The sequence below is a fragment of the Cyclopterus lumpus genome, chromosome 21, assembly GCF_009769545.1.
Source record: "Cyclopterus lumpus isolate fCycLum1 chromosome 21, fCycLum1.pri, whole genome shotgun sequence".
NCBI classification, from domain to species: Eukaryota; Metazoa; Chordata; class Actinopteri; order Perciformes; family Cyclopteridae; genus Cyclopterus; species Cyclopterus lumpus.
The window spans coordinates 18,242,669-18,270,460 of NC_046986.1; the positions used below are offsets into that span (position 1 = coordinate 18,242,669).

At 43.9% G+C, this 27,792-nt stretch overlaps 3 protein-coding genes across 4 annotated transcripts; 2 read left to right on the plus strand and 1 right to left on the minus strand.

The window, feature by feature from the left end:
* Window positions 1-94: 94 nt before the first annotated feature.
* Window positions 95-5,402, minus strand: slc35a5 (solute carrier family 35 member A5). Of its 2 annotated transcripts, none has more exons than XM_034562382.1 (10): window positions 5,272-5,372; window positions 4,220-4,379; window positions 3,948-4,046; window positions 3,730-3,863; window positions 3,362-3,453; window positions 2,867-3,046; window positions 2,531-2,731; window positions 2,310-2,437; window positions 1,514-1,782; window positions 95-1,046 (listed from the first exon to the last, which is right to left on the minus strand). In XM_034562382.1, exons 2-10 carry the CDS (start codon window positions 4,347-4,349, stop codon window positions 978-980), a joined length of 1,302 nt encoding a protein of 433 aa, XP_034418273.1. In that variant the 5' UTR covers window positions 4,350-4,379; window positions 5,272-5,372; the 3' UTR covers window positions 95-977. The 2 variants fall into 2 exon arrangements, with proteins under 2 accessions (XP_034418273.1, XP_034418274.1); XM_034562383.1 differs by having other exon boundaries at window positions 100-1,046; window positions 3,386-3,453; window positions 5,272-5,402.
* Window positions 5,403-6,744: 1,342 nt separating this feature from the next.
* Window positions 6,745-21,445, plus strand: f5 (coagulation factor V). Its single transcript, XM_034561428.1, has 25 exons — window positions 6,745-6,905; window positions 7,326-7,408; window positions 8,452-8,574; window positions 9,133-9,345; window positions 9,456-9,611; window positions 10,540-10,761; window positions 10,897-11,062; window positions 11,769-11,949; window positions 12,713-12,809; window positions 12,920-13,125; window positions 13,315-13,462; window positions 13,573-13,785; window positions 14,502-16,674; window positions 16,791-16,959; window positions 17,295-17,531; window positions 18,023-18,239; window positions 18,375-18,554; window positions 18,746-18,862; window positions 18,952-19,023; window positions 19,146-19,231; window positions 19,345-19,500; window positions 19,613-19,757; window positions 20,156-20,307; window positions 20,568-20,750; window positions 20,896-21,445. The coding sequence occupies exons 1-25, from the start codon at window positions 6,745-6,747 to the stop codon at window positions 21,040-21,042; spliced, it is 6,003 nt and encodes a 2,000-aa protein (XP_034417319.1). The 3' UTR covers window positions 21,043-21,445.
* Window positions 21,446-22,435: 990 nt separating this feature from the next.
* On the plus strand, window positions 22,436-26,963 carry rgcc (regulator of cell cycle). The gene is made up of 5 exons (XM_034561451.1): window positions 22,436-22,572; window positions 22,960-23,133; window positions 25,005-25,097; window positions 25,251-25,313; window positions 26,252-26,963. Exons 1-5 carry the CDS (start codon window positions 22,545-22,547, stop codon window positions 26,257-26,259), a joined length of 366 nt encoding a protein of 121 aa, XP_034417342.1. The 5' UTR covers window positions 22,436-22,544; the 3' UTR covers window positions 26,260-26,963.
* Window positions 26,964-27,792: the final 829 nt, after the last annotated feature.

The following is a 27,792-nucleotide window of genomic DNA, read 5'->3' on the forward strand; positions in this document are numbered from 1 at the left end:
AAAGAAAACATTTGACTTTAGTCGTGCACAAGGACAGCCCTTTCCTGTATTAAAAATATGTGCTGTACTACAGTAGGAATAAAAAAATAATAAGCCCACCTGTATTGCAATTTTAATTGTCATCACTGTTATTATTGAGACAAATTGAAAGCAGTTTTGTGGCACAAGAAGAATCTTAAAAGAAATATATTTCATGGTATTTCACAGTTAAACCACATCAATGTTACACCATATGACCAAAAGAAATGTTCAAGGCCAAGTAGGAGAACCAAGAGCCCCGTTGTTGTGCTTTCAGAAACCCAGGCATACACTTGTACATCCTGTAAATGCTCATAGCTCTGGTTCATGTTTAAGACAATACACTGCAGAAAAATAGAAAGCCCTGTACACTGTAATGGAAACATTGGCCCTGTCGTAGAAATACATGTCTGGTAATGTATTTCTGAAGTTATAGTTTTTTGTGCTGGAATGCGGCGCTTCGGTTTGCCACATAAATATAAATATTAACCCTAGGTTGACAACAACAATGAAAAACTAGTATAAAGCCTGATGCAATCATAAAATTGTGTGAAGTACGGCTTATGCTGGTCATCAAACCCACCGATCACCACATAGCTTGCACATACAACAGGAATCATTAGAAGAAATAAACTATCCGTAACAGAAAGCCTCCATGATTCCAACCGGCACACACACACACACACACAATGATGCATTAGTGGTGTTTCTTCGACCACGTAAATGACAGCACTCCGAGGCAGACAGGCACATTTTCAAAATATAGACAACACCCTTAGCTATCGAAGACTTCATCACACGATCACGATCACATTGTTCGCCTGCCGATGGTCGTTCAGAGGGGCGCTTTGACGGATGGAATCGGCGGCCGCGCCGCGTCCACGAGGACCAGCCCATACCGCGACTTCACATCGGCAGCAGCGAAGAAGGAAATCTTCCGTCTTGTCAGAGAGCCGGTACTACAAAGACTCTTCCTCGGATTCACTGTCCGTGTTGGGCTTCGTCAGGAGCTCCAGCTCCTCGCCATCCTGCGGCAGGAAACGCAGAGAAAAATGTTGAGCGCATGCAGAAAAGACAGAAAAGGTATTTTGTGAGATAAACGTCACTGTATCACCACTTTTTATTTTAACTCCCTCAAAGCCCTGCTAACCCCCAGACAGTGTCCTCACGAGGGCCCCGTAGAGATCTGTTCCGTTTAATAGCTTCCTCTTTCAAAATAAAACAGACCACGTTGACCAAATTAAATCACGTGAGGTAATAATACGCCAGCATTAGTCTGAATGCTGTTTTCATAGGAGGGAATGGGGTTTCCTTCAGCACTGAGTAAATCACATTATAGGGAAATGAGAGCCAAGTTTCCGACAGAGAGCTTGGTATGTGCGTGGGAGGAGAGGAAGGGGGTGAGGTGAGTAACGCTGTTTGTGAGAAAAAGCGTGCGTCCACGTCACAAGTGAAGATGTGTGTGTTTTGTGTGTTTTGTGTGTTCGCTCCCTACCCCTCTGGACCTCTCGAACACCTCTCCGTTGATGACCCGCAGTTTCTCCTGCTGCAGGCTGTATTCCAAGTCCCTGGGCCGGCTGGCGTTATAGATAAAGATGGCCAGCAGGACCGTGGGAGCCTGGAGGAAGAAGTCCAGCGAGGGGCGGAAGTCGAAGAGGAAGAGGGAGAGGGTGGTAACCAGAACAGTGGTGATCTGGCCCGTCAGCACGTGGAACATGTTGTCTCTGAATTTCAAGATGAAGGCCACAGATAAACCCAGGGCAGCTGAGGAGAAGACAGAAAAAGAGTGTGAGTTTTTCCAATGTGCTCTTTCAATAACTTATCTTATGCGTACACACCTAGACAACTTAGTATGCCATAACAATGTGGAGTGATTTTAATAACTTTTATTTGGAGTTTTCTAGACACTGTCTTTACAATATTAACAACAGCGTTGCTCCTTTGCTCAAAAGCGCAAAACAACCCGACAAGTGACCCTCTTGTAAGTAGTATAAGGTCACAAAGTGCGACTACGGGCGGATGTTGCGTGATTTTGTTACATCAACGCAAACAGCCGGATGCCGCTAAAAAAGCCAATCTTTCCATATTCCTATTCATGATTTGTATCTCTATCCTAACTTTAAAAGGAATCGTTTTTGGACACATTGCTTTGTCTTTTTCTGGCTGAGAGTTAGATGAGTAGATCGATACATGGTTTGTTCAATGTGAAGCTACAGCCAAAAAGTTGGTTAGCTAAGCTAGCCTGGATCTGTACAAAGGTAAAACAATTTTAAAAAGCATTGATCACTCACCAGTGACCAGCACCAGACACAGGGAGTAGACATTGTGTCCATGGAGGAGGCCACAGTGTGCGGTGAGGCCTCGTGCCTCACTGCCGAGGCCGAGGGTCAGACCATTAAACACCACACCAAAGACATACCTGCAAAACCACGAAGCAAAGGACTCGGGATCAGCACTGAATTCAGCCACGTGTCTTCTGCTTTATTATGTTCTTCATAAGTCGACCTCTCACAATTTACTGTTCTGGATGAAGATGCTCTCGGTGAGCTGGTCTCCTTCTTTGAGGATCTTCTCATTGTAGATGTTGGCCATGGCAGAGATGAAGCACTGGAGGAGGAGCAGGATGTGACCCACACCCAGAGAGCGAAGCTTCTCCACCACCCTGTCTCTCCAAGCCTGCCCGGGCAGGGAGGACACCCACGATTTAGTGGCACTGTGGCGGGACAAAAGATGTGAAATGAAAAAACATAACAACAGAGTTGGACAATGACTCTCACTCGCCACCTGGAGAGTCATTGAATTATAAATACTGATGTAGGCACTAGGCCTTGACAAGAAAGAAAGTGACCTGCTGTTCCTCATCTGCTCCAGCAGCTGTGTGTAGAGAAGGCAGGAGTTGGAAGGGGTGTAGATGGGGTTTGAGTGGAGAGCTATGGAGTTTTGGCTGCCCCCTGATCCCGTTGTCAAGGAAACAATGGACAGGAAGAGGACAAATAACGCTGCCCACTGAACCCAGGACAGGCGCCTCCTAGAAAGAAAAAGGTGAGGAACAAAACAACTTGAGTTTCCTTTGTGGTTGACATGAAGCTGTGTTTAGTGTCAAGATTTCAAGAAAGTATCAAATATGTAGCTTTGTAATTTGAACAAAATTATGCACGCAATGTAGAATTTGAAATGGTGTTCGAATAAAAAGTTGAACATTTTCAGTGTCTTCAAAGTTTTATATTTGTTTAAGTAGAAGACAAGCCCAAAAAAAAAATTGAAAAAGGGATTGAAAAAGCATAATAGCGTTTCATGTATCAGTCAAACATACACACTATCGTACTGAAGAACAAAACATTACAGGGTGGTCAGTTGAGCCACATACTTCAGAACAACTCTGAAGAGTACAGCTGTGGTCAGGATGGCGAAGTTGGAGAACAGCACTGCCATGGCCTGGGGACAAGAGGAGGAACCGCTGGTTAGAGATAAACAGCAGAGTGATAGCAAAACATGAGAACTGCATTAAACGCAGAGTCTTTGGGCAAGGACATTTTGTAAACGCTGGTGTGATATAGAAAGGGTTACATCTACATTTAGATTGTTAGTGATGAGTAACTAACTGGAATTAATGCAACTGAATGGTCTCCAGAAGCCCGCGTGTAAAGCTAACATGCACAATATTTCCCTCAGGTAGCGGTCATGTGAATGAATATTAAAGTCTTCACTAACAGGCTGCAAATAAGTCATCACGTAGAAGATGATGAGGTTGTCGAGGAAGTAGAGGAAAGCAGGGACAGCCCACTTCAGGGAATTGAGGAAGGAGGAGCTAGAGGAAAAGCCAAGTTCTCGGCATGATCGTCCCTCTGGAGAGACAAACAAGAAGAACAAATAAACATACCATCACGCACACACAAACACACCGAGACAGCTGGGACTTCGATGTGTACCTTTGACTATGACCCTGAATGACAGCGCCAGACAGAAGAGCAGTTTGAGTAACTCAGCAAGTAGGTTGACGGATGCAGGGAGGAAGTCATACTTGTTCTCTGCAAATTGACCACAAACAAAGGGACACCGTGAACAAATGTCCCGCACTTCAACAAAATACACAGGAATAAACCCATTACAACCGTTTTATATGTTATTCAAGTGTGCGCTGGCTAGAAGACAAGCTTATCACATCTCTGTGGGGAAACAGAAAGTAACGTCTGTCAGTCACCAGCATTGGCAGAAAATTTGAGCAGCAGGATGCGACTGGTCCCCAGAGTTACGAAGCCCAGGCCGAGGGCCACAGTGTAGGCCGACGAGCGGGAGCACATCCTGGTGCACGGATGGCAGCAGGACACCATGGCTAAGACTGGATCTGGATGCAGTCCAACCTGTGTCAACACAAGACACAGAGACAACACAGTACTCATATTAAACTGGTGCTCAGTAAGTATCCCAGGTACCTGAAGTTTACATTACAGAATCCGTGATTGCAAAAGAAAGATCAATGCAGTCATTTTCAACAGCTTGAAGGTCCTGAGGCTAAAGGGCCTTGATGAGCTGTGTAGAAAAATGTGATGGGTGTCGGTTTTAAAGCTGATTTTTTTCCCCCAGGAGCTAATCGTGGACTATTACCAATTACTTTATGTTGCCTTGTTTATTTATTCTTGGGACTTGGAAACTTAATAAGTTTTGACACTTGACTATTAGCCAAAACATCTGAATGTGAAGGGTTATGATATGCAGTTTTTATTGAAACTGTTAATTCAACTTTAGGTGCCGCTGCTCTGTTAGGAACCATCTTCTGATGGAGGATCAGGACCAGTCACACCAGAGACCTTTTTTTCATGTCTCATCATATTTAATAAAATTGCCGTGAACACAAAGCCCCAGTGCTGGTGGCAAGGCCAGACTATTTAGATATAAAACACTTGTTTCCAGTCCCAGATTATCTCCATGAATTAAATTATATATTTCGGAGTTTTGGACTGTTAATCAGACAAAACGAACACGTCTGAACAGCGTTGGGCTCTGAGACGTAGTATTCGATATTAACCACTATTTTCTGACATGTCATAGATTAAAGGACGGATACAAAATAATAGCAAGCGCGAGACCAAGTGTGAGGAGCTAGCATCCCTCCGCACATCAACCGTCGTGTTTCTGCGAGCAACCGCCGGGAAGAAAATCGACCTGCGCTTTCTTTTACACATTCCTACACGTACTTTCTGAGGGAGTCGACATTAAGATGTGAAAATTAAACCAGTCTTAGGTGCTACTCACTTATTATTCCTCCTTCTTCCTAGACATAACTGCACTATTTCTTTTCCTGGTTTAAACAGCGCATGCGTACTTGTCACACTCAGGTTCCGTGTTGACGCCGTGTTACCGGGGCGCGCGTCCGTGTGATTCCCGTGAACGCGGACCATCGATCGAGACGGTCTCGAGAAGGTCTGTCGCTATGTACTTATATGTATTACTGTAGTGGTGTGCTGATGTATGAGGAGGAATACTTTGTGGTGGTCCAGAGAGGGGAACGTACTACTACAGTAGACAACACCACTAGTTGAAGAAGGATTCAAATATCTGTAGCAGAATACTTTTAGCGTACAAGTAAAAGTCCTGCATTCAAAGTTTTACTAAAATAAAAGTACAAAAGTATTAGCATCAAAGCATACGTATTAAAGTACCAATAATTATTTGAGTGCAGTATTCGAGTAAATGTACTTGTAACTATAACTGTAGAATAAAAAAGATATACAAATGTTCTGCTATACTTTATTATTATTATTATATCTTTATTTAAAAGATAGAATTCATTTATTATCGTTCTACTTCTTTGTCACTAGTTTCACTCCAAACCACACTAAATGTATTGCATCATGAAGTAGTCAAAATTGTCTCCACTTTGTCTAACATTACAACACATCTTTAATTAGACAGTGACTTCACCCAGACAGCAGTCTTTTCCACACCCTGTGCAGCAATCAGTCTGGCCCTCTAAAGATGCATCACAAAAACTACAGATCACTAAGCACTCACCCTGCTGTGATGTTTAGTGTATTCAGAGGTCCACGAGAATTTTTATTTTTCGACTTATAGAAGACAGTACAGCTGTGTGGAGGTAATGCATCGTAATTAATAATTTGTTATATATAGAATATGTTATTTATTTAACTGATAACCAGTGACAAGAGGCCAAAACCGGGAAGCTATACAGACTCTTGGTATGATTTAGTCTTTGTGCTGCGTTTTGGATTAACTGCGAGTCAGATAAGGTTGACAACTGACTCCATAACGAGAATTGCACTAATGAAGATGATATGTGATAAATCTGTGTTCTATGGACTTTTAAAAGAGAGGTATTCTTAAAAGTAGAAGTAGTTCTGAATGAAAAGAATTAGGCATTAGACATTTTCCCCGTTATTTACATCGTCATGCTGTTTTTCGGAGATGATGGGAATAAGCAAGCCCCTTTATGGATGACTCACAGCAACACACATGAGGTTTCAATTACAAGAGACAGGGAGAGAGAGAGAGAGAAAGAAAGAGAGAAAGAAAGAGAGAAAAAAAATATGCAGAGACACAGTTCATTGCCCTGGGACATAATGTTTTAAAAAGTGTGTGTGTGTGTGTGTGTGTGTGTGTGTGCGTTTGTGTCAGTGACACATAAAGCACAGAGCGGACCTCTCCGTCAGATCACAGCTTCTTCACTTGTAGAGCAGACCGGTTTCACCTGGAGGTTTGAACCCAGATATGAGGCTCCGTTCCTGGACTGGAGCTTGGCGTCTCCTGCCTGTCCTGGTTCTGCTGACTGTCCCACATGTCCAAGCAGACCAGCAGCAGCCCAAGGAGAGACACTATTACATCGCTGCTGTGGAGATAGACTGGGACTACTCTGGCAATGACCCACACAGGTAGCATAAAGAATTAGACTTTCGATCATTCTAATTTCATTATTCTTTGTATTTTATTCACGCCTTATTAATATAATTTGAATTCTGTCGACCCAAACTTATCTAAACTGAGTTTATCGCATTAAGTTATTGAAGTTGTGTCTGCCGCGTGTCCTTGTTTCATTTCCTTGGCAGCCTGTTATTTATCCTACGATAGCGTCAGACACACACACACACACACACACACACACACACACACACACACACACACACACACACACACACACACACACACACACACATTAGTTGCAACATGTAAGGAAGTGTGTGCCTTTATATCTTAAAGTCCATATCTTGTTGTTATTCTGTGCTGCTGGTGTGAACAACGTGTGTTTTCCTTGAGTGCTGATTCATGTTTTGTGTTTTTCTTTGACCCCTCAGGTTGGGTCCCACCTATAAGAAAGTGGTCTTTCGGGAGTATGACAAAGACTTCAGGCAGGCTAAGACCCATCCCTCCTGGTTAGGTAAACTCCTAAGAAACGCTTCTCCTGAAATCCCCTTTTCTATTCAGATATAAACTTAGTGTATTTCCCAAAAAGAAGTATGATATGCTCATGACTCTTCCCAACCGGCCCTTCAGCACTAATTAGAACAACAATTTCAAAGTGTTCAACTAAAGTGTAAACCTGATTAGAAACAAAACAAATGCAGATGCTTCCTGCGGGCCACGAGGTTTCACTAAATAGTGTGTTGAGTATGGAAATTATGTGAATCATATTAAGGCCTGTGTTGTCACCAGATCTCAATTTAAATGAACACCTGAGGGAGGTTTTTGTATAGAATTGTCAGGCAGTGCTCTCCACCACCGTAATTAAAACACCGAATGGGGGGAAAGGTGTTCATCACCAGAGAGACTATAATGTTCTTCAGGCACGAGCAGCCTGCATTTAGTTGGGATTTTTTTCCTCCTTTCATATGTGTAGAACAGCACAGGTAGTGAATTATAGCAGCAATTATGCAATTTTAGAGGAATATCCGAGAAATAATTGTTAAATTGTTTAAAACTTCAGTATAGATTCGGACTCTATGTAACTACTGGTTCACATTCTTCTACTCCTATGAAGCGTAATAAATCAGCAGGCACTTAAAGGGACAGTTCACCCCAAAATCTAAATATTGTTGTGCGAGTTGTGTATTTTTGGAGATATCCACCTTCTATAATGGTTACTCTTAAGATAAACCACAGACTTTGTTGTGAGCAGTTTCATGGAGGAACTATTTTCTTTCAGCCCTAGTCTGTCTCTTTAAGAATTGCCCAAATGAATATTTTCAAAATGTTCCTTATTATTAGTACCAAAGAACATTTAGCTTTCCAGGGATGTTCCTAGAAAACAACAGTTGTATATTATTTCCCTTCTAGGAAGGTACCAGATAATTAAGATAGCATAACAATATATGGACCGATTGTGAAATGGTATTTGCTGGTGCATAACAGTCATTTATGAGTCACTATGACTTTACAGTGTTGTGGATTCCCAATAAACCTCAGTGTGTCTTTCCTCCGCAGGTCTATTGGGACCCACACTGAGGGCTGTGGAAGGCGAGACGATTGTCGTCACTTTCAGGAACATGGCCACCGGACCGCACAGCATCCACCCGCACGGGGTCGCTTACGGGAAGCAGTCGGAGGGTTGGTGCTTGTTAACCCAGCTGCAGATGAATGGGACAGCTGTGGCAAGCCACAAGAAAGCAGCAAAACTTTCAGTCTTGTACATGCGGGTCACTGAGGGTGGTTGTGATGTGACTCATTCCAATATTTACACAAGATTAGCCGACGCAACAAACAACCTTGTTTGTCTTTTTCTAAAATATTAACCAGGATGGGCAGATTATCAGGCTAGAGCGTACTGAAGTCCAACAGGGAAGCGTTGCTAAGCCTTCTGGGAAATCCCTGTCTGTGTCAAGTAACGGGAGATTACTGCCATTTCTGGATGCAGGAAATTGACATTAAGCGCGCCTTAATTTGTTCTAAATGCAAAAGTCAAAGTGCGGAGTAATTTGAAATTTAAGAACAGCTTGTAGGAATTCTTCATTAAGTCCTTTTGTTGTTTTTTTGCAGAGTCAATAATCTTCTCAGACCCCTGCTCGGCAATGGGATTTCATTCATTAGCCCTTTCCAACATGATTCTCTATTTATCTACAACTTAGACAACTTTATTCAGAATGAATGCTCTGTCTCTTCTCGCAGGGGCCAACTATTTCGACAACACATCGCAGAAAGAGAAAGAGGATGACGTGGTGCAGCCTAACGGCCAGCACGTTTACCAGTGGGAGCTCACGTCAGATGTGTCTCCACAGCCACACGACCCCACCTGTCTCACCTACACCTATGTCTCCCACATAAATGTTGTCGAGGACTACAACTCGGGCCTCATTGGTACTTTGCTCGTCTGCAAGCCTGGTAAGCATGTGAACCCGTTTGCTGTGCCTCAAATCACAAAGTATCCAGTTACTGTTGCGCCAACATATCTTGGTCTTTATTTTGGATCTCTCTCATATTCTCTCTCTCAGGCAGTCTGGATGAGTCGGGCCAGCAGGTCGACGTCCACCACGAGTACGTGTTCCTCTTTGGGGTTTTCAACGAGGGGGAGAGCCGGTACACACCAGGCAGCGAGGCCGACCACGTGAAATACACCATCAACGGTTATGCAATGGGATCGCTACCTGGTTAGTCTGTCCAGTCATTTATCGCTCACTGAGTCAGTCAGTCGCTCAGGTATCCTCGGCGACTTTATAAAAACATGACACACCTCAGACTGGGTTATGGTTAATAGTCACACCTCCGTTCTAAGTCAGTGCCGAAGGTATTTTAAACTGCAAGTAGCCATGACAACAATGCTGATGCTTCAACCGGCCAAATTTTCCCGTAACCTAAACCAATGTTTTTTTGTCTTGTTTTCTGTCCAAAACCCAAACATATGTTGTTTACTTTTATTGAAGACAAGAAGAAGAAAGCTGGAACCCTCAAACTAAACACTAAAAAAAATGGCTGATGACTTAAACACAGCCTGCTATTTTTTGGGTGCAATTATTTACTTAATGACATTTTAGACAAAAGTGAAACTGCCAATCACGATTTCCTTGAGTCCAAGATGACGTCCTCAGGTGGCTTGAAAACAGAGAAAAGCTGCGGGAACTCAATCGTTTTTGCTCATTGACGGATTTCGTGTTCATCACTTTTCTGCTGACGAATCAAATAAATGTTTCAGAGCTTGATGAGTGCCCACTAAATGGAATAATGCACTCTGAGGAGTACTGATCTAAAAAAATACAGGCAATCGTTGCCTTCAACTTGCTCATTATCTTTGTGTATCAGAACACCTCATTGTGACCTTAATCATCACTTTACTTTCACAGGTACACTGTTGATGATGATCTTTGGTCCTTTTTTTAAAATTCTGGAACAAAAGAGCTTTACGAATGACTCTAGTAAATGATCTGAATGCTGCTTCCCACAGCTGCTTATATGTACATATTTATAGTTAACGGTACACGCAGTCAGTAAAAAGACATTCCCAGGTGTCCGGCATATACAAAACAGTTGAGAGAAAAAAAGGTGCACAAAGGGCGCTACAGTTTCCTCTTCTTTGTCCAGATGTCAGTGTGTGTGCCTACGCCTCGGTGAGCCTGCATCTGCTGGGTATGAGCTCGGAACCTGAGATATTCTCGGTGCACATGAACGGCCAAGTGCTGCAGCAGAACCGGCACAAAGTGTCGTCGGTGGGCCTCATCAGTGGCTCCACCTCCACCGCCAGCATGGTGGCGCTCCACGCGGGCTGCTGGCTGCTCTCCTCGCACACCATCGGGCACGTGGAGGGTATGTGTTTCTCCACTCAAGAGATGAATAGATCACTGTCCCCCACAGATATTACAGATAGCGTTTTATTTACATTTTTTACCAATGTAACAAAATAATGTACAAGAAAAAAAGAAGGTGTTTCTGCCGTTGCAGCTGGCATGTATGGCTTCGTGGATGTGAAAAGGTGCGACGGCTTAAAAGCACCGCAGCGAAGGATGACTGTGGAACAAAAACGACACAGCAGGGTGTGGACGTACTACATAGCCGCTGAGGAAATTATCTGGGACTACGCACCTGATATGCCAGAACACATTGACGGGTAAGCAGCATTTACAGATACATATTAAAGCATTGAATGCATCTCGTAACTTTTTTGGCTATAAAGGTGCTCATGGACGTGGGGTGACACAGCCTTATCTACATCTGCCCCCTCCCTCTGGAACTCTCTCCCCAAACTCATCCGGGAAACCCACCTGTTGAGAACTGCTTTTAATGTGTGATTGTTTGCTCTATGTTCTTATGATTTTTATTCATTAGGGTCCGAGCAACTGACAAAGTCCCTATTTGTTTTACCTGTAATTTTAGTTATTCTTATTTTAGCTTTTAGCTTTTAGGATGTTATAATTATGTTATGTAAAGTGTCTTTGGGTATCACGAAAAGCGCTATATAAATGAAATGCATTAAATGAAATGCATTATTATGGAAAATTAATCAAACATCACTCTGCAGTCAAATATATCCTTTGTGTTTGTGCTTGTAATGTAATGTGTGACTGTAGTATCTTCATTTATTGCTATTGCTATATTGAAATGACCTGATATACAGCAAACTGCTAATCAGTGAAACATATGAGAAGTTATTTTCCTTTCTTTCACTCTGCTGCATCCATTAAGAAAATTGTCTTTAAGCTCTATTTCACACGGGTGTGTCAACATAGCTCGAAGCGCATTGTTTCAAATGTTCTGTGTTCTATCACGGAAGTCATAAAAATGTCTCCAAAATAATTAAATCCTCTTATGTGCAGGGACTTCAAGTTCAAGTACCTGAGGCAGTCGTCAACGCGCATAGGTGGGAAGTACAAGAAAGCGGTGTACACGCTGTACTCAAACGCGTCGTTCACTGAGACGTTGGAGCCCAAGCAAAAGAAAAGGGAGCTTGGGATCTTGGGCCCAGTGATCAGAGCGCAAATCAGAGATGTCATCAAGGTGAGACCATATTCAATTAGCAGCAAAATTACACATAACACAACCATCACGGAACAAAAGAACCAGAGACTCCAGAAACACAATACGAGACCAAGACAAAAAGCCAGACAAATATTTAGGCATTATTACAGGATATAAATATAAGAACATGGGTGTTTGTACAGTACAGTCAGAAAGTGTGTTGACTCCAGCACATTGAAATTCAATTCAAGTGCTGCCTTAACGCTTGCAGGGCAAATGAGAGTACCATGTGCCTATTGGGTGAACAGGGAACACACTGTGCTCCTAAACATATGGGAAAGTCAACCAAGGAGCTCTTTATGACCAAAGTAGTGGAATATTTTGGACTTGCAATGCCAGTTACCTACCTGAACAGGTGTGTTAGTAGCTATAGAACGGACTGAATGTAAAACAGTCCATCAATGTATAATCAAGAGAGGGACCAAGTGTCTGCTGATATCTGGACTTAGATTTTTAGCTTTTGACTGCAAATGATTTGCAAATCAAGATTTAAGGTTTAAGTTTATGTCCATGTTAACTTATACTTATTATGTATACAAATGGCACCGGTTCCAATGCTTTTCATCTGCTCTGCATATAAACACTATCAAATTGTAGCTAGAGACAGCACTTTAACCTCACAGTCAGTGGTATTTAAAATCAGTGCGTTTGAGCACAGAGCCAGCTCACAGATCAAGAGTCATTCTAATACTGAGGTCATCAGGCCTGAGTATTTATCACTCATCCTCCTGTCCGTTTACAGATTGTTTTTAAGAACATGGCCTCCAGGCCCTACAGTATCTATCCACACGGGCTGACGTTAGAGAAGCCAGAAGAAGGAGTCAACTACCCAGCGGGAGGTACGAGATCTTTCCTCTCAGTAAAACTATCCACTATCCACTCTGGTGTTCATCGTATGAAAAAGGCTTTCAAAAGAATGAACGAGGTATCCCTGCATGTGTTTTTCCAGGCAACCACTCTCATGGCGTCCAGCCAGGTGAGACCCACACCTACATATGGAGAGTGGTCGACGAGGACGAGCCTTTTGAAGGGGACTCTCGCTGTTTGACCCGACTGTACCACAGTGCGGTGGACACCCCGCGTGACATCGCCTCAGGACTGATAGGACAGATCCTCATCTGCAAGAGTCAGTCCCTCAACATCAGGGGTGTGCAGGTACAAAGACTTTCATTGTTGTTCATTTCATTCACAACATTGTTCGGCTGGTGGCATTGGCTCCAATGTTAGGCGCGCTGCCGATCAGTAATGTACACGCCACTACTAGATGTGTTGGAAGAGAACACTTTTGGAATTAAAAGGCAAAAATGTAACAATCAAAAATATACATTTGGTTTGCTTCTCCAGCTGAAAGCAGACAAGGAGCAGCATGCTATGTTTGCTGTGTTCGATGAGAACAAGAGCTGGTACCTGGAGGACAACATCCGACAATTTTGCGATCGATCCAAAGTCAACAAGGCGGACCCTGACTTTTATAAGTCCAATGTCATGCACAGTAAGTCAATCTAATAAAAGCTCATCCTAAAAGTATATTCACTCCATTATTTGTTCATACATCTCATTGCATTGCCTTCAGCTTGACTGACCATGTAAATTCCCTCACAGCTATCAACGGTTATGTGTATGAGAGCGGCCCGCTCTTGGGCTTCTGCAACGGTGAGATTGTAACGTGGCACGTGTCCAGCATCGGAGCGCAGGACTACGTCCAGACAGTTACTTTTTACGGCCATACATTTGAGCTGAATGGGCGGACAGAGGACTACCTCAGCCTCTACCCGATGACTGGAGAGACCATCACTATGAACATGGACAACATTGGTCAGTCAGGGCTTACAATGCCTTTTTTCATGTCAGTTTATGGATTATGTATTCAAATATTTCATCTGGAGGGATAAGACACAAAGCAAATTAAGAAAGGACATGCAAATAAACACAACACGAGCAAGTAACATCATCCTAAATTCAAAGTCAATGCCTTACCTCAACATTTCAAGGTCAATCCCTAACTTAACCATTCAACGGCCAATGCCTAACCTCGACCCGCCAAGGCCAATGCGCTAACTTCAAACTTTCAACATGTTCTACATTTCAAGCATGACCTCAACCATTCAAGGTCAATGCCTAACCTCAACCATTCGAGGTCAATATCTAACCTCAACCATTCGAGGTCAATGCCTAAACTCAACCATTCGAGGTCAATACCTAAGCTGAACCTTTCAAGATCAATGATTAAACGTAATCATTTTGATAAGTTTGGCCATTCCCATTGTGTTGTGAGCTCCTTGCAGCGGGTCGAGGTATTTGCTGCACATGTTTCCTCAAATTGGAAACAAGATTTCTCTTCATTTGCTGGTGTTGTGTCTATTTGCATGTGTTTCTTTAATTTGCAGTGCGTTGACCTCTCAGAGCCACCGTACGTAAATATATAGAGAAGATTGATGGTTAATTACACAAAGAAACTGTTGCACACGTCAAGTGACAGCTGCTTCATTTTTTCATTGATGATTTCTTTTTTTATGTCCCTCTTGAACCAGGTGTCTGGCTCATGGCTTCCCTGAATTCCCATGAGACAACCAAAGGAGTGCGTGTAAAGTTTCAGGATGTTGAGTGCTATCGTGACCACCAGTATGAGTACAGTGAATATGACGATCCAGCATCACTCAAAGAATTCACTGAGTGGAACCCTCTGAGCTTGGATGAAGTCATGAAGGAGGAAGAGAAGTCAACACCTGACAAAAAGACACCAACGGAGGCTGACATGTACACAGACATGTTTGCAGATGAATTAGGTCTCAGGTCTCAGAAGAACCAATCTAGTACATCAGATGTGGAGCATCTGGACCTCTCTTTTCTCGACTATGACGCTGCCGATAAGAATATCACCCTTAACTTCAAGGAGACAAAGAATACAAGTCAGGCCTATATTCCAAAGCCAAATGCACTAAATGAGACATTATTTTCAAATTGGACAGAGGTGGATGGACTAAACCTTACTGCAGTTAATTTGCTGAACCAAAGCATAAGTGAAAACACAACATACATGCAGAACAATAGCACACCATCAACTTTTGGCAATTCTACCGTGAATAAAACAGAGAACACAACTGTTTTTTATAGCCCAAATATATTACCAAAGAATGACAGCATAACTGCAAACAGCAGTGTGTCTGTGGTCTCAAATATTGATAATGTCACAGTGTCTGACACACAGCACATAACAGCTCACAATGCTACAGTGTCATCAATGGCTGGAAATGTATCAACAGAGAATACCAATCTTACTGTAACATTACAAGGAACTGGCAATCTTACGGAAACTTCAAGAGGAAATTTAAGTTCCATCATGGAGCCTGAGGGAATGAATGTGACCCTGACTGGTGAGAACCAGACTTCTGTTGTAGGCACGATGTTGGCGGAGGCCTCCGAGGAGAGGCTCACCAGAGGGGACGTGTTCTTCTTTGCGCCGCTATCCGATACCAGCACCAACAATCTCCACAGTACACCAGAGGGCAACACCACATCTCTTTCACACAGTGCAAAAGAGATGGATGAGAATAACACAGCATCTCACCATGTTAACGTGTCAGCAAATGAAATGAACCGTTCGTCCTCTATTCCGCCGGCTGACGTTGGACAGGTCAACATCAGCAGCATAGACAGAAGCTACCTGAAAATCTTAGAGGTGGAAGTGGACAGCACAGACAACAAAACCAGTGACAATGACTCCCTGATCGCCGCAGCAGAGCCAGAGTATTTGAGTTCATTGGAAGTTCAAATGAATTCATCTGACATTGTGGCTTTTCCAGCCAATTCCAGCCTTGAAAATGTGACACACGCTCTGCTGGAAAGCGGGCCCTCGCAGAATGTCACAGCGAATGTATCCAGATCAAATTCATCGGAGGAGATTAGTTCAGAGAGTCGGGAGAATATCACAGCTCTTCTTAGGGATTTGAACCGCACATCCTCTGCAGAAAGTTCCTCCAATGAGACTAACCTGTCCCTCTCCAGCGATGCAGGAGGAAAGAGCGATTCTGAGGAGCTAAGTGCCTCAGACAGCAGTGAAGAAGTGCTCATCTACCTTTCAGAAAACAAAACACAGGTGATTAAAACCACCTCCGTCAAAACGCAGGGGCACAACTGGACTTATGAGGAAACTCACCAAATGGAAATCGTGGAGATTTCCGACGATATGATGAAATATTTTGAGCGAGAAACCCCTCAAACAACGGCAACTCCGAAAAAGAAGACCAGGAAGGTGAACCGCCGGCAGTGGCCCGAAAAGGGCCACGGCATGAAAACAAAAAAGAAGAAGGAATACAAGCCTCAGTCCAGGAGTGGCTCACCGTTGTCTCCTCGTGGATTCAATCCTGGCATGACCCCGCGTGGGTCACGACCTTTTTCACCACAGCCTGTCTCTGACGAGGAGGAGCTCATCAACAAGCCCGTCGTCATCGGTGTGCCGCGGTCCGAATTCAGTGACTATGAGCTGTACATTCCTGGGGACGAACCAAGTCATCTAGAAAATGTGAACGCAGATGAATACGAGTATGTGACCTACAAGGACCCCTACAGCAGTCATGACGATCTCAAGAATATAAACCTGGACGACGCCACCAAATACTACTTAAAACTCTCAGGCCCAAATGTGAAGACTTATTTCATCACTGCAGAGGAGGTTGAGTGGGACTACGGTGGCTACGGACAGAGGTAAGCTCAGAGATAACAGTGAGAAAAGCTCATGTGACGTTTTTAAAAGACGTGACTGCAGCAATTACACATCTGCGTGCATGCAAAGCTGACATAAGGTCCTGTTGTCGCCACAGAAGGCCAGACAAGTCGCAACGAGACAGCAGAGAAACTAAGTTCACCAAGGTGGTTTTCCGAGGTTACATGGACAGCAGCTTCAGCACACCTGACATCCGCGGGGAGCTGGATGAGCATCTTGGCATCCTGGGACCTGTCATCAAGGCGGAAGTTGGACAAAGCATCATGGTGAGCCGGCCGGGCCATAATCTGTATAGCTCCTCTGGGATCTCACATTGTATTATATTCTCTATATTCACTAACCATGCCGTAACAGAATAGTTAACTTATTTGCCAACTTAAAAACCCAAGATGTAAAAAAAAATTGCTTCTTTTTTGGCGTGTAATAGTTACTTCCTTCAGGGGGCTAGCTGTCCCCCTGCTAAGCTAAGCTAACCGGTTTTAGCTTCATATTTACATGAGTCGAATCAATCTTTTCATCTAATTCTCTACAAGACAATTTGCATATTTATTAATGATTTTATTATTCCTTTAAAGCCATTCTGTGAATTTCTCTTTTGTAGGTTGTGTTTAAGAACCTAGCCAAACGTCCGTACTCCTTACACCCAAATGGGGTTTCCTATTCCAAGCGGACAGAGGGTCTGTCCTATGAGGACGGCTCTCAATACTGGTATAAATATGACAATGAGGTTCAACCCAATATCACCTTCACATATTTATGGAAGGTTCCTTCCATGGTCGGGCCCCTGCCAGACGAGTCCCACTGTCGGACTTGGGCCTACTATTCTGGTGTCAATCCTGTGAGTAATCTGTACTTTTGTAGTTTAACTAAATATAAGTTTAGTATGTAGAAATTTTATTGACAAATACAAATTAAAGCCACTGTGTTTAGAATTCGAGTCTCTGACTGTGTAACCCCCTAGTAGCAGTATACATGCATAAATGGGTCAATAGTAGCATACACCATCGGTTTTCACCAGAAAAGTTACATTTCTCTACAAACATAAATGCATGCCATGAGAATAATTGGAAAGATGCTAAATCCGATCAAAATTCTACACAATAAGATTAAAACTCAATCCTAATTTTTGTTTGTATTCAACCTTAATATACACAGCAATACGACACAGAGTTACAGATATACATGACATTTATACAGAGGCAAAATAGAATCCAAACCATAAAAGTGATATGTGCAAAAGTGCCAAAGAGGGTTTAATGTGCCACATTAAACGTTTGTGTGTGTGTGTGTTTAACCAATATGAAACCTAATATCTGCTCTGTCTCTTAGGAAAGGGATATCCACTCTGGCTTAATTGGGCCTTTGTTGGTGTGTCGAGAGGGCACTCTGGACAGGAAGGAACCGAACATGAGGGAGTTCACAATGCTTTTCATGACCTTCGATGAGTCGCAGAGCTGGTACTACAAGGAGAATCACGAGTTGATGCAAAGGAAAAGCCGAAAGAGAGTTATGGGCCACAACTTAAAGGAGAACCTCAAATTCCACTGTAATGCATTAAGTACCTTCAATTAGGAGTTCCAATACGTTTTCTTCCATGCATTCAAGATTTATCAGTTCCAGAAAAGAAAACGTCCCCTGACCAAAATGATAAAAGTGTATTTTTGCCTGTTGTTTCCCCAAGCCATCAATGGCATCATATTCAGCCTGAAGGGCCTGAGAATGTACACCAACCAACTGGTGTGCTGGTACCTGATCAACATGGGCTCTCCCAAAGATTTTCAGAGCATCCACTTCCACGGACAGACGTTCATCCACAAGAAGATCACCAGTTACAGGCAGGCCGTCTACCCACTGCTGCCTGGTGAGCATCACAATGTGTTTTTGTTAAGTGTCTGCTGCTGCTTTTGTGCTTTTTTTTTTTTCAATTGGAGTTCACAATATCTGGATTGACGATGCCTCAAAGCTGTAATAGCTATCGTCTACATTTGAGGTCAACAACGTAGCAGAGGCCGTACGTTTCAATGTAATTACTGTACCAAACTGTCTTTGCAGGGAGCTTTGCCACTCTGGAGATGTACCCATCCAAACCTGGCCTGTGGCAGCTGGAGACAGAAGTTGGTTTCAACCAACAGCAGGGCATGCAGACCCTCTTTCTGGTGCTAGATAACGGTACGAACGCCTGAACAGCACTGCAGCATTTAAACATACCGTTTTAGTTTCGTTTTAATATTGACATGTCGCCCGTCTCCTCCTCCCAGACTGCTACCGTCCGCTAGGTTTAGAATCAGGCAGCGTGAAAGACAACCAGATCACAGCAATCAACACGAGAGGTAGCCACGCCTCCTCCTTCTCTGCAACAAATACATTGTAGTCCCACTGCAATCACAATGACGTGGGAAATTATTGCTTCATTTCACAAGAGGAATGATAATATTTATATCATCATTCCCAGGATACTGGGAGCCCCATCTCGCCAGATTGAACAATCAGGGTAAATATAACGCATGGAGCACAGCGCAGAACGAGAGCTGGATCCAGGTATGCATTGTCGGCGTTATAAGTGTGTCTGTGTATTTGAGTATATTAGCATTATGTGCACTTGCTTTCTATGTGAATAAAATAGAGTACCTTTCCTATCTCCCCTCGTCCAGGTGGACTTTCAGAGGCCAGTTGTGCTCAGCCAGGTGGCCACGCAGGGAGCCAAGGAGCTATTACATTCCCAGTTTGTGGACAAGTACTCAATCTCCTACAGCACCGACCGCCGGAAGTGGACCTTCTATAAGGGCGACAGCAGGGACTTCAGGAAGGTAGGAGGAGTTTGGTCACTTTTGATTAATGCAAACAGCCACAAACCAAGAGGGAAGTGTGTGTGTGATCACCATTTTGCTTCAATGTGTCCGTCTCTCCCTCTTTCACCAGGAATTCACTGGGAACCAGAAAGCCTATGATGAAAATAGAAACACCTTCTTTCCTCCTGTGATTGGCCGGTTCATTCGGCTACACCCAATCAGCTGGTACAGCAAGGCCACAGTCCGCATGGAGTTCTACGGCTGTGAGCTTGACGGTAAGATGTTACTGTTTTTTCAAATTCTCACTAAATAAAAAAAAAATCTGATTTTTGATACCACTCTGTTGTTTTTGAACCTCAATATTTATTTTTCTTCTTGTTTTATCATTTGTTTTTGTGCCAAATTTGCCAATAGATTCTCCAAATGGCATGGCATTTAGTGAGCACACCCACTATGAGCTGCATATTATTTTGTGCAAAATGTGGTGTAACTCATTAAAGCATTTTTGTAGTCTCGCAGTATTTGCTATGCACATCCTCCATGTGCTCCAGATTGAGCAAGATTAATTTGCAAATCTAACCATAGGAGGCACTCTTTTGTTTATTTATTTATTTTTTTACAAATGCTGAGGTGAGGTTCCTGTAAATGGGACATTTCTAATCTCCTCCCTCAGGTTGCTCGGTGCCTCTTGGGATGGAGAGCAGACTGATAGAAGACCATCACATCAAAGCCAGCTCTGAGGCCTCCAACTGGTACTTTGGACCCTGGAAACCTTCTCTTGCACGCCTCAACCAACAGGGCACCATCAACGCTTGGCGGGCCAAGGTACAAATCCTAATACCGACATGACAGGTGGAAATTAAGGCATTGAGTGAGCTAAAGGTAGAATGTCTTTGAGTGACCTGCAAGCACTATTAACACACCCGTCTCCTCCGAAAACCCTTGGAAATTTGTGAATTAAATAGCACAAAGATTCCTTTGGTTGTTCATGATTGCGTGCACATACTGACCTACAAGTCAAAGCTATTCTCTCTCTCTCTCTCTCTCTCTCTCTTCTCTCTCTCTGTGCCCCCTCCCATCCACAGCATAGTGACATGAGCCAGTGGCTTCAGGTGGAGCTGCCCCAAATTAAGAAGATCACAGGCATCATAACACAAGGAGCCAAGTCTATGGGGAAAGAGCAGTATGTCATGTCCTACTCTCTGGAGCACAGCATCAATGGGATACACTGGAGCCGGTACACAGATGATGAGAGCATCCCTTACAAGGTGAACGGTGGCAAAATCACGTGGAAATTGTAATTAAATTAACCAGTTCACCGGTGACTGGAGTTACATTTGACAGTTGTGGTGAACGGTGTCTAAACCATGTCTTCCCCCCTCTCTCTCTCTCTCTCTCTCTCTCCGAATCTAGACTTTCTCAGCAAACACAAATAACAACGACCACGTGAAGAACTACATCTACCCTCCCATTTTCTCCCGCTTCATCCGAATCATCCCGAGTAGCTGGTGGAACTCCATCACCATGAGAGTAGAGCTGCTGGGCTGTGAATTTGAGTGACACACACACACACACACACACACAGATACACGCATACCATTCACATGTGCATGTAAGTAAACACACACACACATGTAGTGTACGCCCAGACTTATGCACATCCACTCCCACACACAGAGTCATGTACGGAGGAAAAAGCAAGCACTCAAAACTCCTACGATGTGCAAAGTGTTTTATAAAAGCCAATATATGCCCAGTTAAAATGAGCCATACGACTCATTAGTAAGGGAAGTACATGAGTGATCTTAACCCTTTTGTCAATAGTTGTATGTGTTTTTGAAATACTAGTTGTACTCTAAGCCGACATATGGCATGTTGTCCATCACAAATGACTTTAAATGAATGTAAATATGTAAGTAGAGATCATGTAATTTATTTTGTAATAAATATGATTACCGTTCTTATTTCTTCGGTGCCCTGCTCATTGAGGTATATGAAGGACATAAATGAATGGATTCTGCTAGACTTGGTGTCCACACTTTGGGGAAACGTGTCCCACCCACTCATGGAAGCAAAGGCACGACCAAATCAAAAGGTTCAAAACATCCGATTGGCTGCAACTGTGACAGCGCACCACCAGATGTCGCTACAGCTTCATCTTTGCTGCAGGCCAGACCCAGACGAAAGCTTTTCATGTCGGTGTGATGAAAGGATTGACCTCCACCTGATGATATGAGTGGAGGTCATGTACGGATCCAATTCAATTCATTTTGTATAGCCCAAAATCACCCCAATAAGAAAAAGAAGAAGAAAAAAAGCTTGTCAGAAAGTAAAAGTACCCATTATGAAGTAGAATAGCCCCGTCAGTGTTATGTCATACATATATTAATCTGTTACTGAGGTATTAACATGTAAGAAGGGTCGTATTGTTTTATTCGGCCATGGTGGAGCATACTGTTGATAAACCTCTAACACTGTATTTATTTTTCAAGCTGATCACCTTTTTGTATATGTTAGATAATTGTCTGTGATCATTAAGTGATCATATAAGGAAGAAGTATAAGTCAAATTGTTGCAGCCCACACTCAAAGCAAAGTTGTTCCTTTCCACCACTGCTGTGAATATGATGCATTAAATTCGCATCAGTTTAATATCACGGTCACAGTTGGGTCTCGTCCCGTCACGATCTGCCTGGTGATACCGTCTGAAACGCACTGGGTCATGATTATTAATATCTCTGTATTACGCCTCTGTGGCAAGTGACACATGAGTTGTTTACAAACATACTGTTACGAGGGAGTCGCCAGGGGAGTGTAACTTCAACCACCAACACTTTTATTGGGCAATGGGAAGGCGCGCGCGCCCGCTCACACGCGCCCTCCCCCTCCCCTCTGTGCGTCGGACGCCACGCCCCCACTGAGCAGGGCTCATTAAAAGGCGGCAGTCCTCAGGCTGGAGGGTTAGTTCAAGACCTTTTGTACACAGGAGGACAGAGTGGGACTTTACACTCAGGGACACCAATTATATGAAATATATATAACACAAATCTGATTACTGGAATAATGAAGTCTCCGAAACTCAAACCTCAAGGTAAATATAAGTTGTTGTTTTTTCTATCCTGTATCCGTTTGTTTATTTGTCATAAATATAATACAAACTTGCTTATTAGTGTTTGCTTTTACTGTCACTATAGGTTCATACCTAAACAACATTTATGCAGGACGTATTTATGAAGCCTACATTATTCCGACAGGGAATCATTAATTAAGACCCTGCCTTTTAATGTTTTTTTAAAAAATATATATTGTAATACCTTTCACGTAGTTTTCTAGTCATATTGCTATAATATTTTGCTCCATTACCACAGTCATGTTATTTACTGTTCGGGTTTATTGTCAACGTCTGACGCAGCTAAAACCCTCTCTTAAATATAAAGTTATTAATGTTTCTGTTTTCTTCTTTTCTCTCTTCTCGCAGCGAGGTTCGTCAACGAGGAGGACCTGAACGACGTGCTGTGCGAGTTCGACGCGGTGATGGAGGACTTCACGTCGCCGGTGGAGAAGCGACACTTCCGGTACGACGAGCACCTGAAGACCATGAAGAGGAGGAGCAGCGCGAGTGTCAGCGACAGCGGCATCAGCGACTCCGAGAGTGAGTCCGGGACTCGTGTGCGTGTGTGTATTCAGCACATGTATGGGGAGTATTGTCCATCACTCTCCTGGTGGGCTCTTGTTTTCCACCATATATATATATATATATATATATATATATATATATATATATATATATTGGGCAATCACGCCAACATGGAGATCATAGCACTGTAGAAATGAGTTATATGTTTGTTTAAATTAATAACCCAAGACTTCTCCACAAGTCAGTCTTACTCCTTCCTCTGCAATACCTTCGTGTGCAGCTTCTTATCACGTGACATTGAGAACGCAGCAGGGGCAGACCTTCGAACTGTTGCGTGTGCATCCATGCACGTATATGCTGTCATGCACAATTACGAGTAAACAGAGACAGAGACAGAGAGAGATCCTTGTTCACCGTCCAGAGATTTGGGCGTCGGATTAAGCTCCCGCTGCATATTTTGGCACAGCCATGCCCACATTGTGGCTCCTTATCTAAAGTCTGACTGTCATACTATTACTGTTTCACTCGAACAGTGTTTCAAAAGTCTGCCTCAGCCAGCTGGAGAGCTTTGGCCTCTGGCAGCCCTCTTACAAAAATGCGATATAGCTCTCATATGCTGACACGTTGAAAAAAAAAAGAGAAGAAAATGCTTCAGGGTCCCCCAATGTGCAAAGATAGTTTCCCAGACATGCGCGACTGGTGTTGGACCTCCACAGGGAAGACTTGGAAAGATCTTTTTACAGTCTTCAGTCTTCTGGAGAGGAAACATGCAGGATTCCACAGAGATTCAGGCACTATTGCCAGACACCAATTTGCATAATAACTTGGGGTTCCAGTGGTTCTGCCAGAGTATCACCGCAAGGCTCACTAATCCAGCTCCAGTAAATGGCATGACCACATAAACCACTGAGGATCCTCGTCCGTGGTGCCAGTGAGCCTGTCGATTTGATCGAGGGATCAGATTCCAGCGTGAGCCCCGTCCTCTCCATGGCAGTCTAATGAAGGGGGACCTGTCCCGCGCAGGGGATGGCCTATTGTGTCCTGATGGATGGACGGACCGTTGGGCGTGCAGATAAATGACACACAAACTGGGCAGGGTCCTCTGCATCCACGTGTGAGTGAGGGGGCAGCGACGGAGAGAAGGATGAACACAACTGAATATATGTGCACATGAATCAACACTGAGAAATGAGAGGGAGTCGCGTGTGCGTGTGTGTGCGTGTGTGTGTGTGTGTGTGTGTGTGTGTGTGTGTGTGTGTGTGTGTGTGTGTGGCGACTCTCATCTCTCGCTGTGTGTTCAGCGCTGAGTGGTACGGGTCAGAGGGGGGGGGGGGGAGCAAGTAAGTGGTCGACATCTGAGACGCCGTTGAGGTCCGCTGGAGTTCTGCACAGAGGAGCGAGCTGAAGACACGGACGGAGCATCAAGTGCTGCCCAATCTGCTTTTTGTCACACACTTACTTCATACTCGCATACATATCTTGGACAGGGAGGTTTCTATTTTTTTGCAAGACTTCTTCTACCAGATGTGAATGAGAGAATAAAAGAAGAAGTTGCTTTTTATGAACGAGGAAGACCCCAATTCTAGGTGCAGGAAGTCTCTACTTTCTTCTCTCTCTCTCTCTCTCTCTCTCTCTTCCGCCATTTCTCACCAGACAGTGAACATATGTTCCTGTGGTTTGTAATATGGATTTGGCAGAATCAAAGGGGCCATTATATCCTTTATGTAACGGTATCAGACTGAGAGATAAATGTTGCTCAAGGGCAGAGGACGAGTTGAATGACGTGAGAGACCTCCCTGCCCAAGGCAACCTGTTCACCAAGAAAAGTGAACGTCCAAGCTAATCAAGATGGTCTCCATTTTGTTTTGTTTCCTCTCTTTTGACAGGTGCAGAGTCGCTCAACAGAAACAGCTTCAGCTTCAGCGATGAGAGGCTGAACTCCCCCACCACCAACTCACCCCCTCTTATGTCACCAAAACGTGAGCTGCACTCCTCATGCACACCCACACCGCAGAATAAATTTAAAATAAAATCCTTTATACACTGCAATGCGAGACTGTAGAGAGACACGACTCTTATTCGCTGTCCTATAATGTGTGATTGAAGTCTGTATCTCTTTCTTTCCCTTGCAGCCAAGCTCGGCGACACTAAAGAGCTGGAAGACTTCATCGCCGACCTTGACAGGACATTAGAGAGTAAGTGCTAATGCGCCCCCGCTGTCAGAACCCTTGAAGAATTAGGCCGGGTGCCGGCGCCGCCGCGCTAGCCGGGATTAGCGAGAGCGCTTGTTCCCTATGTCGGCTATGCTAACGACCACTCATAAAGTGACACTGGGGGTCACTCCCCTTAGGTTTCTAAGAAACGAGGATGTGTCGGGACCACGAAGGAGGCGGGGCCGTGCCATGTGGACCATGAGGCCTCTGGGGTCACACTGGTGGGGGGTGGGTGGGGAAGGCAGCGTATCCCTTTTCACCTGTCAGTCAACTTTGAAGAAAGTGCTGCAACCGACACCGTGCAGGACGGCCGACTGAACTTTGTCCCGCCCTTTTGTCCCAAAGCTCTGCACGTGCACACGCATGAGGCCGTAACCCGAGATGGCAATAGGGCGTTTAGTAGCTTGCGCAACGTCACAGGTTGGAGACATACACATGGCTGATCTCGAAACCTCTTCTTGACTACGAGGCTTTTGAGTGTTTCAACTTGCATGCGAGTATCAGGAATGTGTGCCGGTGCAAAAACCTCGATGGAAATTCCAACCGTACACTTCCACGAGTGGAATGGATCGACGTCTTATACCCGGGTTTCTTCCTTCCACAGCCCTGCTCTGTTCTTTGTGGGGGTTTGTGGATTTTGGGCCACTGAATGTCCGTCTTTCACAGCTCGGAGGGCCCTGTCCAGTCATCCTGCAAAAATGCTGGACATACGATCAGCCAGTCGGGCAGTCATCCAGCCCAAACCCCCAAACCCCCTCCTACTCGTTAGCCCCGGAGGATGACGCGTTTATCGGGGCCACCAGTGTTTACGATGACCGGCCCGTAAAACAGAACGTCCGCCGCTCTGAGAATAGAGCTGGCAGCCGAGGAGCCGTGGAGTCCTGTTCTAATCATGTCTGTCTGTCTCCGTCTCTTCTCAGGCATGTGAAAGAGAGGCCTGCAGTCGTCTTGGAGTGTAGCCAGGTGGGAGGGAGGGAGTGGATGTCTGGACTCCCCCTTGAGCAGCTAACATGAGTCCGGCTCCAACTCAGAAAACCAACCAACAGGATACGGCTGGATGGCACGGCAACTTCCCAGTGGCTCCACCACGGCATCAGGTCTAGCCAGCATCCTCCTATAGTTAACCCAGCTACTGACTCCAGGCCACCTGGCTTCTGGACCGCGAGCCGGGTCCAAATTGCATTTGTAGGGGAACCTGAGGACAAGAATACTTCAGCAGCAAACATGTAATGAACTCCATGATGAAGAACGTGGAATATGTGCTGCAAAGAGTCACTGGAACATTTATTGTCAGATTTTAAAAAACCACCCCGCCCCACAGTCCAGGTTACACTCCCTCAAACAAAACTTGAGCTGGAAGAGTATTTAAAAATGGCTTTTTATAATAGAAATATATTAGTAATTTTATAGAGCTTTTTATTGTAAATGGATCAGTCTTTTTTTTTGGGGGGGGGAAATATATTTTTATATCTTATGTAAATAATAATTGCTTTGAATTCTATTGGCCTCGGTATTAACAGTATAGTCAGATTAGGATTTGATACTCGTTGACTGGAATAAAGTTGGTTACATGCTCACATGTGAACTGAAAACTTAATCCCTGATGTAAAAAAAATAAACTGGATAGCTATATATATGTATTTAATACAGCTAATGCCTGCCGGATATGATATTAAAGAATAAAATATTGTTCTTTTCGTAGAAGTGGCTCCTCTCTTTTCTTTTTGACTGGAATTTTCTCAGAGCTTCTGTCCAGTTGTTTCAATTATCTGAATGTAATGTGCAGCTCTGTCTCGCTTTATATTCTCTATTCTCTCTTACTAGCTCACTTTCAACCTTATAATGTGCATCCTGCTACAGTAGCTATAGAATATCCGATCTAAAGTGAAATTCAATAACATTTTTCATATCGAACATTCATCTTTTTCATAAAGTCCCATTATCTATTCCAAAATCCAATCACACTAAGAAGGTATTGATTTCCTCCGGAGGCCGCGTGGAGCTGCTGACTGGTTGAATTGGAGCGATAACGCAGTGGGAATCTTTGAATGACAGCTGGCTCCTCGCCGCCTCAGCACTTTATTAACCCTCCAACTGCCCAGTGTGTGTGCTTCTGTGTTTCAATGCAGATTTCCCTCCGAAACGGTGCTGTGAACACAGGCCGGCAAACCAAATGGGATCCACATTAAACTGGTCATAAAAATTAGGCATTACAGTAATTATTTTTTCTCCGTGGATGCAGTCATGTACTGTCGTCCACCAAAGACAAAGACGGACCAAAATTGACTGCATGAAAAAGTGTAGGAAAAGGTGGGACATTCACTTCGTCCCAACACTATTATACATTATTATTATAAACACTCACCCACAGACTCACTGAAACAGATATTTTACGTATCTTCCCTTCTGTGCTCATGAATCAACCACTCAACAAAGCAGGGATGTATGTATCTTCTGTAGC